This window comes from Thamnophis sirtalis, unplaced genomic scaffold (assembly GCF_051295495.1).
Source record: "Thamnophis sirtalis isolate CommonGarterSnake01/CBP01778 unplaced genomic scaffold, rThaSir2_p1.2 scaffold_2, whole genome shotgun sequence".
Lineage (NCBI taxonomy): Eukaryota > Metazoa > Chordata > Lepidosauria > Squamata > Natricidae > Thamnophis > Thamnophis sirtalis.
In genome coordinates, this window is record NW_028261382.1 from 6,049,992 (window position 1) to 6,062,772 (window position 12,781).

At 42.4% G+C, this 12,781-nt stretch overlaps 2 protein-coding genes across 2 annotated transcripts in view; both read right to left on the bottom strand.

Annotated features, from left to right (window-relative positions):
• Positions 1-558: 558 nt before the first annotated feature.
• Positions 559-6,424, bottom strand: TERB2 (telomere repeat binding bouquet formation protein 2). Its single transcript, XM_087703627.1, has 7 exons — positions 6,361-6,424; positions 4,596-4,677; positions 4,177-4,316; positions 3,437-3,522; positions 3,098-3,171; positions 2,732-2,811; positions 559-760 (listed from the first exon to the last, which is right to left on the bottom strand). The coding sequence occupies exons 1-7, from the start codon at positions 6,422-6,424 to the stop codon at positions 615-617; spliced, it is 672 nt and encodes a 223-aa protein (XP_087559753.1). The 3' UTR covers positions 559-614.
• A 4,974-nt stretch (positions 6,425-11,398) lies between these two features.
• The window catches only part of TRIM69 (tripartite motif containing 69), an 8,161-nt gene continuing 6,778 nt past the window's right edge, over positions 11,399-12,781 (bottom strand). Inside the window, exon 6 of the mRNA XM_087704118.1 lies at positions 11,399-12,371. Coding sequence (XP_087560244.1) covers positions 11,827-12,371 — 545 coding nt within the window. The 3' untranslated portion in view covers positions 11,399-11,826. The remainder of the gene's footprint in view (positions 12,372-12,781) is intronic.

A 12,781-nucleotide genomic window follows, 5' to 3' on the forward strand; every position in this document is an offset into this window, starting at 1 on the left:
GGGCCGAGCCGGGCAGCTGAGCGCAGCAGGGGAGGCGGCTGGCCTCACTGCCTTTGCCGCAGAGCAGAGCCGCCCTCCGTCGGGAGGCCAGCTATATATAATGATATATATTGATATATATCGCAGTAATGATGTATTTTATTGTCTCTCATGCAATTTACAAACTTAAAAATGGGAGGTGAAAGGGCCTCATCAGTGGAATAGCCTAGGGCCTCTTTTCATCTAAATCCGGCCCTGGGAAAGGAATATTAAATATATTCTCCCCCTTGCATTGTTGATAAAAATAATAAAGGCGGGATCTGAACAAATCTAAATAAAAATGTATTTCAGGGCAGAGCAAAAGTCAAAACACAATGAATCTAAAACGCATCGATTTCATTAAACAGTTGCAACATTTTAATAACTGGAATTCTCAGAGCAGGACATGCCCTAAATTAGTCGGATTGAATCATCCACACGAAGAGCAGCGCGAAACTTCACAACATTTGCACTTAACAACTTTGGCAAGAATAACGTTCCAAACTCTACTTGGGGGAGGACGGGGGGGGGGAATAAAAGCTGCAGGGAAATTAATTGAGAAACAAACTTTGTTCTTCCTAAGGATCCAAAGGGATTCATGACGTCCTCTTTAATGTCATCTTCACATCAGAGAAAACATTGGTTTGGTTTGGAACCCAGTATGCTAAATAACCAGAGCAACCAGGAATGAAATCTCGTATCTCCCCGAGAAATTTCTTCATCGCTTTTCCAGAGGTATAACCTAGGAAAGAAATGCTAGTAAATATGCATTATAGAGATAGATAAATAGATAGATAGATAGATAGATAGATAGATAGATAGATAGATGGATGGATGGATGGATGGATGGATGGATGGATGGATGGATGGATGGATGGATGGATGGATGGACGGACGGACGGACGGACAGACATTAGATGGAAGATAGATGATAGATAGATGATATAGATAAATAGACAGGCAGGCAGATAGATAGACAGAAATAGATTAGGTAGATGATAGAGATGATAGATAGATAGATAGATAGATAGATAGATAGATAGATAGATAGATAGATAGATAGATAGATAGATAGATAGAAAAGACAGACAGATAGATAGATGATAGATAGATGATATAGATAAATAGAGGCAGGCAGATAGATAGACAGAAATAGATTAGGTAGATGATAGATAGATAGATAGATAGATAGATAGATAGATAGATAGATAGATAGATAGATAGATAGATAGATAGATAGATAGATGAGAAAGACAGACAGAGATTAGATGGAAGACAGATGATAGATAGATGATATAGATAAATAGACAGGCAGGCAGATAAATAGACAGAAATAGATTAGGTAGATGATAGATAGATGGATAGATAGATAGATGGATGGATGGATGGATGGATGGATGGATGATAGATAGATAGATAGATAGATAGATAGATAGATAGATAGATAGATAGATAAAGACAGACAGAGATTAGATGGAAGATAGATGATAGATAGATGATATAGATAAATAGACAGGGAGGCAGATAAATAGACAGAAATAGATTAGGTAGATGATAGAGATGATAGATAGATAGATAGATAGATAGATAGATAGATAGATAGATAGATAGATAGATAGATAGATAGATAGATAGATAGAAAAGACAGACAGATAGATAGATGATAGATAGATGATATAGATAAATAGAGGCAGGCAGATAGATAGACAGAAATAGATTAGGTAGATGATAGATAGATAGATAGATAGATAGATAGATAGATAGATAGATAGATAGATAGATAGATAGATAGATAGATAGATAGATAGATGAGAAAGACAGACAGAGATTAGATGGAAGACAGATGATAGATAGATGATATAGATAAATAGACAGGCAGGCAGATAAATAGACAGAAATAGATTAGGTAGATGATAGATAGATGGATAGATAGATAGATAGATGGATGGATGGATGGATGGATGGATGATAGATAGATAGATAGATAGATAGATAGATAGATAGATAGATAGAGATAGATAGATAGATAGATAGATAGATAGATAGATAGATAGATAGATAGATAGAAAAGACAGACAGAGATTAGATGGAAGATAGATGATAGATGATATAGATAAATAGACAGGGAGGCAGATAGATAGACAGACAGACAGACAGATAGAGATAAATAGACAAACAATAGAGAGAGAGAAGATAGAAAAGAGAGAGACAGACAGACAGACAGACATTAGAGGGAAGATAGATGATAAATAGATGAAATAGATAAATATAGAGGCAGGCAGATAGATAGATAGACAAACAGATAGAGATTGATATAGAGATAATAGACAAACAAGAGAGGCAGGTTGCTAGTAGTAAAGATATTCACCACCACTCAGAAGGTTGAAAGTTCAATCCTAGCTAATAGCAGATGTTTCTCTATCAGGGTGCAAAGAAAAAGGTATCTGTTGTGAACTCCCCGTAGGTGTCAGGAAGGACATCTGGCCAGTAAATGCTCAGCTCCATCCCGAATTAAGAGATTACAGGATTATAAAAGGGGAATTGAGAGAGAGAGAGAGAGAGAGAGAGAGAGTGAGAGAGAGAGAGAGAGAGATCCTCCCACAACATCCTCTAACCATTTGTCCAGCCTCCTGAGATATTAGAATGCAGAACCTAGTCATTGATCTCCTGAGTTATGTGTCTTAATAACTCATCCATCACCTGTTTTATTTACCTGTCACCATGTTACTTGATGGATAATCTTGAAGAGGAATGTAGGTTAGCTTTCCTGTTTCAGTTGTGCTTGGACCTTGGCTGTAAAAAACCATAAATATTAGAATTCTAGGGCTGGAAGGGACCTTGAAGGCCGCCTGGTCTAGCCCCTCTATTGATAAATACAGTAAGAAGGGATGCTTTAATTCCAGTTTTATTATTTTTCCCATCTATCATCTTGCTAACTAAGAATCACGGTTATAGGATTTTTAACCATTTTCAAGAGCCAGGAGAAACAGATGAATTAGACTAATTAGTCATTCTCAGTCAATACATTACTATTCAACACATATCAATCTCCTACTGTTGATTCCATTCAGATTTGTACCATTTCTCCAGTTCTTTCTTGTCTCTTAAGCGTTCTTGCTCCTGGATGCTTTTTGACTCAGGCGTTGGACCAGACTGTGGGCAGAAAAACAACCTTAATTTCTAATTTCCTATTACTCCATCTGGCTATGCCACTTTATAAAAGAAATTCAATCACCCCATTAATCTTATTATCTTATATAGGGCAGTAGTCACCTTCTATGAACAATTTTGCCCGAGGGAAAATAACAACATTCAAAATACCCGGCCATAATATTGTTATAAAATAGAAAATACTTGTAGTTTGGGTTTTATAATAATAATAATATTGTTAACTTTGTCTTCTAGATATTTTTCTTACCTGGCATATAAGTGGACTGTAGTGTAAGTCCTCTCCTGGACTTGTTATCTGTTCCCATATAAAGGGGCCAATTTTCCCCCTAATTTCTACAGTGGGCAAAAGGAAAAAAGAAAAACCACTCAGGAAGGGAAAAGTTATTTCATTATTAATGTAATAACAGGGCCATTTTTCACTAGCAATTATACTGGCTGCCAAATTGATCGGGCACAGCAATTAAATACGATGCAGGGAGGGAGGGAGGGAGGGAGGGAGGAAGGAAGGAAGGAAGGAAGGAAGGAAGGAAAGAGAAAAAAGAGAGAAAGGAAAGAAGGAAAGAGAAAGAAAGAAAGAAAGAAAGAAGGAAAGAAAGAAAGAAAGAAAGAAAGAAAGAAAGAAAGAAAGAAAGAAAGAAGGAAGGAAGGAAAGAGAGGGGGAGGAAGGGAGGGAGAGGGGGAAGGAAGGAAGGAAGGAAGGAAGGAAGGAAGGAAGGAAAGAAAGAAAGAAAGAAAGAAAGAAAGAAAGAAAGAAAGAAAGAAAACATCATCTGTTGAATTTAGTGCTAAAGAATGCCACAGGACAAATATAAGAAAAAGGATGTACAGTCAAACAGATGTTTAGACCTGATCTGGCATTTTTATCCACTTATCGAGTCCTCCCCAAGGACCCAGAACGGACAGATGTTGCTGCTGCTGTTGTTGCTCTTGTTGTTGTTGTTATTATTATTATTATACTTATTGCTCATTCTGCTCCATACTCCATACCTTTTTGTAAGCTGGCTGGTAGGAGAACGAAATGTCCCAGAGCTACGGTGTTTTTCATTTTGCCGTCGATACTCGCGGTAAGAAAACAGGAATGAAAGACTGTGATTCGGTCCTCCAGATAGTCTAAACTTTGGTATATCCTAGGCAAAGAAGAAGGAAAATTATGGAAGTCAGGTGAAACAATTTAATTTTTTTTGCTTACATTGTGTAGGGAAGATTTGAAGAAAGCAGAACATTTCTGGTAAGTCCGTGAGTCGGTAATATAAAGCAATTTCTTCATCTCTAATACTCACAGCAGGAAAAAAATGGAATAGATATAATTCATTCCTTTACTCGTCTAATACAGAATTAGGATAAATAAATACCCGGGCAGCTAGTCTAATCTAAAAAAGATATTGATCCAAGCCGAGTTGCGATACCTTTTTGTATCCGGGTGAGACGCGTCGCTGCTGAAGAGATAATCGGCAGCTTCCAAATTCACAATCACCCCTCCTTCACCAACTGCACAAAAAACATCACAGGGAAGGTCCTTGGTCATGCAACACAAAATGTGAAGTCACAATGCAGGTGGTCCTCGACTTACAACAGTTCATTCAGTGACCGAAGTGACACCCCTGGGGAAAAAAAGTGGCTAATGGCCGTTTTTCACACTTACGACGGCCGCGGCATCCCCTTGGATCCGCGGCCCAAATTCAAAGGCGCTCAGCCGCTCTTTATGACGGTCACGGTGTCCTGGGGATCACCTAATTCTCTTTTGCGACCTTCTGACAAGCAAAAGGCTACAGGGAAGCCAGATTCACTTAACAATGGTTTTACTAACAACTGCAGGGATTCGCTTAACAACAGTGGAAAGAAAGGGTATAAAAATGGGGCAAAGTTTACGGAATAACAACCGTCTCCCTTAGCAGCAGAGGTTCAGGGCTCAGTTGTAGACGTAAATCGAGGACTGCCTGTAAAGTATATTCTTTGCAAACGGTGGGGGTTTTCCAACAGTTAGTTTTTTCTCGGAAAAAGACTGAAAAGTAATAGATAGATAGATAGATAGATAGATAGATAGATAGATAGATAGATAGATAGATAGATAGAGATAGAGATAGAGATAGAGATAGAGATAGAGATAGAGATAGAGATAGAGATAGAGATAGAGATAGAGATAGAGATAGAGATAGAGATAGAGATAGAGATAGAGATAGATGATATAGAGATAGAGATAGAGATAGATAGATAGATAGATAGATAGATAGATAGATAGATAGATAGATAGATAGAGATAGAGATAGAGATAGAGATAGAGATAGAGATAGAGATAGAGATAGAGATAGAGATAGAGATAGAGATAGAGATAGAGATAGAGATAGAGATAGAGATAGAGATAGAGATAGAGATAGAGATAGAGATAGAGATAGAGATAGAGATAGAGATAGAGATAGAGACAGACAGACAGAAAGACAGACAGACAGATAGATAGATAGATTTTTTTTTGGAAGCCCCAGGTAAATCCTGACAGAGGTCGTCCTTGATTTGTAACTCGTTCATTTAGTGACTGTTTGAAGTTCCAGTGCCCCCCCCCCGAAAAAAGTGACTTACAACCTGTTCTCGCACTTACGGCGGTCGCAACATCCCCACGGTCAGGTGATTAAAATTTCGGCAGATGTAATGACACAAATTGCAGCGTCCCCAGGGTTACACATGGGGTGGCTTTCGGCAAGCGAAGTCCAGGGCAGAAAGCTGGATTCGCTTAACAACTTAACTTGACCCCCTGAACGACGGTAGCGGTTTGCAAAAAAAAAAAAAAAGGTCATGAAGTCGGACGCGGCTCACTTAATGACCGCCTTGTTTAGCGACAGAAATGCTGCCCGTCTTTGCAGACATAATTTCGAGGGCTACCTGTAATGGTTCTTAAAAATAGGACCAGCTGTTCATTGTTTCCAGGCAGAGAAACTTTCCTCGGGCTTTGCGGGGGCTCTCGGTCCATGCCCCCAGCCGCCGCGAACAAGTTTTGAAACCTGTGGGCGTGGCTTCAATGGCACGGGCGCCATTTTGACTCTTTTGACCTAGCTGATACTCACCAGCAGCCCTTCACGTCCACTAGGGGAAGCTTTGGGCCTCTTCACCCCAATGGAGGCTTCCCCTGTTTTCCTCCCTTTCCCACCCACCCACCCACCCCCGCGGGGATTCCCTCACCCCAAAGGCGGCGGATCTCGGGGGGGACGCTCTGTGAGAACCAGGCGCTGCGGCCCCTAAACATCCCGCCGTGAAGCCAAGCTGGGCTCCCCCAAAGCTCCATAGGCCCCCGTTTCCTTTCCATCCAAAGGAAGGCCCCGAAATGTCTCCGCCCACTCATTGAAGGAAGCCGTTTCCGCACATTGGACCATTTCGCCGCATGGGGATGCTGCATGCAAGTCACAGGCCGTGTTTACGCCTCCTTCGGGGTGGGGGGGATGTCTCCTTTCAGGTCCAAGGGCAGCTAAATCCAGGCGTAAAAAGAGGCCGGCTGAAACTTGCTGGCTGATTCCAAAGACCGACTTTTGCAAAATATCAATAATGTGTGATGGGCTGGCTGCAGGCACCCACTTGGAAGTAAATCAGGAAGACTGTAATTGGGTGTGTCTATCTATCCGGCAAGAATAAAGAATGCTTATCAACAGGAAATATGCCTGTGTAAAGCTTTGTAGCAATTATGGGTAGCAATAGCAATAGCAGTAGACTTATATACCGCTTCATAGGCCTTTCAGGCCTCTCTAAGCGGTTTACAGAGAGTCAGCATATTGCCCCCAACAATCTGGGTCCTCATTTTACCCACCTCGGAAGGATGGAAGGCTGAGTCAACCCTGAGCCGGTGAGATTTGAACCGCTGACCTGCTGATCTAGCAGTAGCCTGCAGTGCTGCATTTAACCACTGCGCCACCTTGGCTCTAGTTAGAAAGTTGATTTAAAAAAAATAACAAGGATTAGACAATTTGCAGACCTCAGCCAAAAGCTAGCAATGGAGATGGCCTGCATGTCTATTAGATAACTCCTGGAGCATTCATCAGCCAAGGCTCAGAAATAGGGACAGCTAGAGACCAATAGAACAAATTGTGGAATTATTGCTAAAATGTTCATTAGAGGATATTTCTTGTTATCTCACTGTAGGAAGTTTATCACCCAGCCCTCTCCCAGAAAAAATGAAATATCCTAGGAAATATTGAAAAGGCAGAATATTTCTCTGGATGCGGATGTATGGGGGGTGTTTGTTGTTTTCAAATTGTAGGAGCCAAGGTGGCGCAGTGGTTAAATGCAGCACTGCAGGCTACTGCTAGATCAGCAGGTCAGCGGTTCAAATCTCACCGGCTCAGGGTTGACTCAGCCTTCCATCCTTCCGAGGTGGGTAAAATGAGGACCCAGATTGTTGGGGGCAATATGCTGACTCTCTGTAAACCGCTTAGAGAGGCCTGAAAGGCCTATGAAGCGGTATATAAGTCTACTGCTATTGCTATTGTTTTCTTTATCGTTATGTGTTTTTTTCTTATATTTTCTGTAAGCCGCCTGGAGTCCTTCGGGATTGGGCGGCATATAAATATATTGAATAAATAATAAATAAATAAAAGAAAGAAACATGTTTTAAAAGACAGAATAGCTGCCTGTAGCTTCCTGCCCATCCCCACTTTGTCAATGGGCCATTAAGAGGCCAAGCTAATCCACTTTACATAATAAAGACTTCTCCACTTCAGCTCCAGGGGGGATGGGATTAAAGCATGATAATATTGGCCCCAACTGACCACATGGCATCTGAGAGCTCAACCAAACCTGGATTCAAACCCAGCCTAGAGAGTTGCCCCTGCATGGCCCCATGGGAGTCTGACAACCAATCAGAATACATTTCTTACACAGGAACAGGAAACAGAGAGGTGGGACAGAACAGGTTATAAAAAGCCTAGCAAGCCCCTCCCTCAGCCCTTCTCTTCTTCTCCACCAACATTGAAGCATGTGGTCACCTTTTCTGTTCAGGGCTCAAGCCGTGTGGTCCTGTCCACCAATAAACCATCCTTCCAAGCAGCCTCCATGTCTCCAGTGTCTTTTTCCCCACTTGGAGCCGAACCCAGAAGGACGTTTCTTTCATCATCACCTTGTCCCGCCTTCTCCTTTAGTGAAAATGTATAAAGCTTTCTTAATCCTTTGTTCTTGGTTTCTTGGCCTTTTGACCAGGAACCCTTTTCCCCAATAAAAAGCAATCAGAAAACCTGTACTTCGTTTCTGGTGTCCATCATTGGCTTCATCAGCACCAGGTTCAGACCCAAAGTGGGGACAACAGTGAAGTACTAGAACAATGGAATTAAAAAGGAGACCAAGAATTCGAAAGAAAAAATATCAAAATTTTAAGATCAAGAAAAAGAAAAAGTCAAGTAAATGGATGGAGAGAAAAGACCATAAGAGAAATGAAGTTCCTGAGAGACTAAGAGGAGAAGGTTAAAAGGAGGGAAGAAAGAGTTGTTAATAGAATAGAATGAAATTTAGGGAATATAGCCAAAGTTTTATGTTTAATACAATGTGGGGGAAATAGATTAAACTTACTATTTGCAGACAAGTAATCAAATGAAATGTTTAATGCACAAAATTAAATCTGAGGATATATGTTATGAACAGTAAAGCAGAATAATAGATGGAAATGATATGTTAAATGTGATTGACTTGGAGAGGCAAATAATGATATTGTTCAATATGCTATTAAGAAATTAAAATTAAGCGGGAGACCATGGAATGAAGATAAGACGACTGAAATGCAAAATGGGGGAAAAAAAGATGTAAAATGCACTACATATAATTACAAGATTTAAAGAAGGGGAAACCTGGATCCCACTTTGTTTATAAAGAAGTTTAAGTATGTAACAAAAAAAAACTTTGCTTAAAATATAATAATGTGAACTGCAATCGTGTTAATAATGACATGACAAAGAGTAAGTCAAATCGACAGCTGGTTTTCGCTTTGGAGTTCAGGCGGTCCTCGACTTACGACGCCAATGGAGGCCAACATTTTTGTGGCTAAGCGAAAGATTTGCTAACCGATTTTGGCCCCGTTTTACGAGCTTTCTTGCCACAGTTATGACATGAATCCCTGCATTGTTGAGTCAAGTCACATGGCTCTGAACTGAATTTGGCTTCTCCGTTGATTTTGGTTGCCAGAAGTTCACAAAGAGGGAGCATGTCACCCCCGGGACAATGCAACCGTCATAAATATGAGTCAGTTGATCAATTTTGATCACCTGGAGATTGGGATGTTGGGAACGGTCGTAAGTGTGAAAAATATAAGTCGCTTTTTCTTCAGTGCCGTGACAATATGAGTCCTTTTCCAACGAACACATTTTATTTAAAAAAAGGATGAAAATGGTTTGCGTGCTAATAACATGTGTTGGCTGGAATGGTTGCTGAGTGGGTGGAGTAGAGCTGTGAAGTCATCATAACTGCCGGGTTCCTGAAAGTAACCACGGATCTCAAACATGAAAAAGAGATTGCAAATATATATATATATCTGTTGTGGCCCAGCAGGAGCCGTCGGCCACCAGGTGGCGGCAGAGCATTGGATCAGAGGGAGTGTTCAGGGAAACACTTGGGAGTTGTTGCAGGATCCCCCCCTTCGAAGGGTTACTCGACGGAAGGAACAACTGAGTACTTACAGGCAGGGCTGGATTTTCCTATAGGCTAACTAGGCTTCAGCCTAGGGCCTCAAGATCAAGAGGGGCCTACATTCAAATTGTTAGCAAAATTAAAATTACACTATTCTAAAAACAGTGAACACTAAAACACTGAACCGAAAATAAGGAGAAATTCTATGCATATGACTAATAAACAAACATAAAAATGTATTGGTTAAGATCATTCCAGCGCCGCGGCAGTTGGGGAGCCCGCCCACGCTCCCGGCACCGGCGGTCGGGCGAGAGGCGCGGCCGCTCCCAGTAGCCACCCCGTCGACGCGGAGCCCACCAGCGGCCAGGCAGGTGAGGGCGAGGGGGCCGAGCCGGGCAGCTGAGCGCAGCAGGGGAGGCGGCTGGCCTCGCTGCCTTTGCCGCAGAGCAGAGCTGCCCTCCGTCGGGAGGCCAGCTATATATATATTGATATATATTGATATATGTCACAGTAATGATGTATTTTATTGTCTCTCATGTAATTTACAAACTTAAAAATGGGAGGTGAAAGGGCCTCATAAGTGGAATAGCCTAGGGCCTCTTTTCATCTAAATCTGGCCCTGCTTACAGGAGATGATTGCAAGCAGCTGTTGCTCATTGGGATCCTCTCCTGAGTATAAAGAGACTGCTGGTGGCAGAAGTCAACGTTCCGTTTCCGTTCTAGTGATTGTTCTTCTTCGCGTTCACAAACCGAGAGAAGCCAACTTGGATAAGTGGTTTGAGATAAGAGAAGCCGGGTTTGCATTTTGTTATGAGTTATAGGACTTTCTGCCGGAGCTATTATCTTTGTTTATTTGGGGCTTGCAGCCAACAAGAGCTTGGACTGATTAAAAGAAACCTTTTTAGTAACGTGGCTTTTAGCTTTCATTCCTGGACGGAGAAAGGGGGTCAGAACATATATCTATATACAGTATTTGCTCTTTGTAAAGGCTTATGGGTATTCTTAAAAAAAAAAAACAGCAAATCCACTCACAGCCATAGATTTGGGCCTTTCTTTAGGCTGGGTTACTTTTCACCAATTCAGGCAGTCCTTGACTTACAACTATCCATTTAGTGGCCGTCTGAAGTCAGGGTACTGAATAATGTGACCGCTATCACGGTCCCGTCAAAGCATTCCCCCACAGTCACGTGATCATAATTCGAGCATTGGGCAGCCGGCATGTCGGCGCCGTCTTCCCAGGCAGCCTCCGACTCACCAAACTCACTTAATGACCGAGATTCGCTTAACAACAACTGTGATTTGCTGAACGGTGCTAAAAAAGGGTCGTAAGACCGGGCATGCCTCACTTACCAACTGTCTCACTTAGCAATGGGAAATCCGGCCCCAGGTGTGGACTACCTGTGCAACTGATCTTTTTTAAAAAAAATCTAGGGGAAATGAAATTTGCCCAGTTATTAAGTTTCTGAAGGTTTGCCTGTTTTCACGCCTGTTTTCCCATCAAACACCAGGGGGAGAAGTGGAGTGGTAGGGAAAGCCATGCTTAAACTTAACATTTTCTTTTATTTGTCAGGGGTCCAAGTCACCGACGCAAACCAATCAAAACTCTCAGGCCTGGGAGTTTCCTCAAAGTATGAATTTATTTATTAAGGCTGACATTATTCGTATTATTCTTATAATGTTATGGAATGGAACACTAATAGCTTGGGATACATCCTTCTGCTCAACCTTAACAGTTGGAAATTATCCCGGGAAGAAATCGGATGACACACACACACACACCCTTCCCCATTGGAGATGCTCTTTTAAGTGGTCAAGGAGGCATCTGGCTACCTTTTCGAAATGTTAACGGTTGTCCTAGCTGAACCACAGAAAGGGGCAAAGGAATACTGTTGGAAAGAGTGGGGGAGTAAACCCCGTGAGAAGTCCAAGGGAACTGGTTGGGCCCTTTTACCGGCCCTGTGGGCCGTACCCCACAATCCTATAAGCTCCCACAGAACCAGGGTCAGACATATCGGCTGAGGAGACGTCCCCATCTTCCCCGTGCTTCTACATATCGAAAGCAATAATTCTCAGGGGGTCCTTGTTCTTTCCAGAGTCGTTGAGACACGGGCAGAAGTAGGGGTACATCTTCTCGGTGAAGGTGTCCGTGAAGGTGTAGAGGTGAGACATGGCCATGGCCTCATAGAAGGATACCTGGCCCCCTTCGTAATCCAAATAGATCCCCACTCTGCACAGGTTGCTAAACAAGGTGAGGCATTTGGGCTGGATATCGACAGCCTTTAGCTCGTTCTTATTCCTCAGCTTGATCAACCAGTGGCCTTCCTTGGGCGAGAGGGGGTAATTCCCTTTCCGGTTGATGCTTTCCCGGACAACCCCTAGAGTCCACTTGCTCTTCTTCTTCACTTCCACCTCCCAATAGTGCTTCCCGGTGGTGAATCCTTCAGAAGCTAAGACCGAAACGCTGCAATCGAATCTTTCCGGGGTATCTGGGAGAATCTGCTTCGTGTCGTTATGCCAGACGCAGGTCAACCCTTCGGAGAGGACCAGGTTGGGGTGAGCTGTGTTAGGATCCAAGGTGACGAAGGTGATGTCTGGAGAAGGAAAGACATGATTGGTGAAGCCTGGGAGATGCCTTCATTCTAAATTAAATTACGATAAACAAGGCCTATCTATACGATAGGGAACGCTGTGGCTCAGTGGATAAGACGCTGAACTTCTCGATCAGAAAGGTTGGCAGTTCGGCAGTTCGAACCCCTAGTGCCGCGTAACAGGGAGAGCTCCCGTTACTTGACCCAGCTTCGGCTAACCTACCACTTCAAAAGCGTGACCTGTCAAAACCGCGGTCCACTAAAGCGCGCCCGATCAAAGCGCGTACGTGACGTCATCAGCAGCGCGACAAATAAAATTAAAAATAACTTAAATTAAAATTAAAATAAAATTAAAGCAAGCCGATTCACATAAAGGTAAGGGTTAGGGTTAGGGTTAGGGTTAGGGTTAGGTT

Excerpts from the sequence above, each read along its gene's own strand:
- TERB2 (XM_087703627.1), bottom strand. The coding sequence starts at position 6,424 with ATGTTTAGGGGCCGCAGCGCCTGGTTCTCACAGAGCGTCCCCCCCGAG. Across the intron at positions 4,317-4,595 it reads TCTCACCCGGATACAAAAAG|GATATACCAAAGTTTAGACT; the intron begins GTATCGCAACTC and ends TTCTTTGCCTAG. Across the intron at positions 3,523-4,176 it reads ACCAGCCAGCTTACAAAAAG|AAATTAGGGGGAAAATTGGC; the intron begins GTATGGAGTATG and ends TGCCCACTGTAG.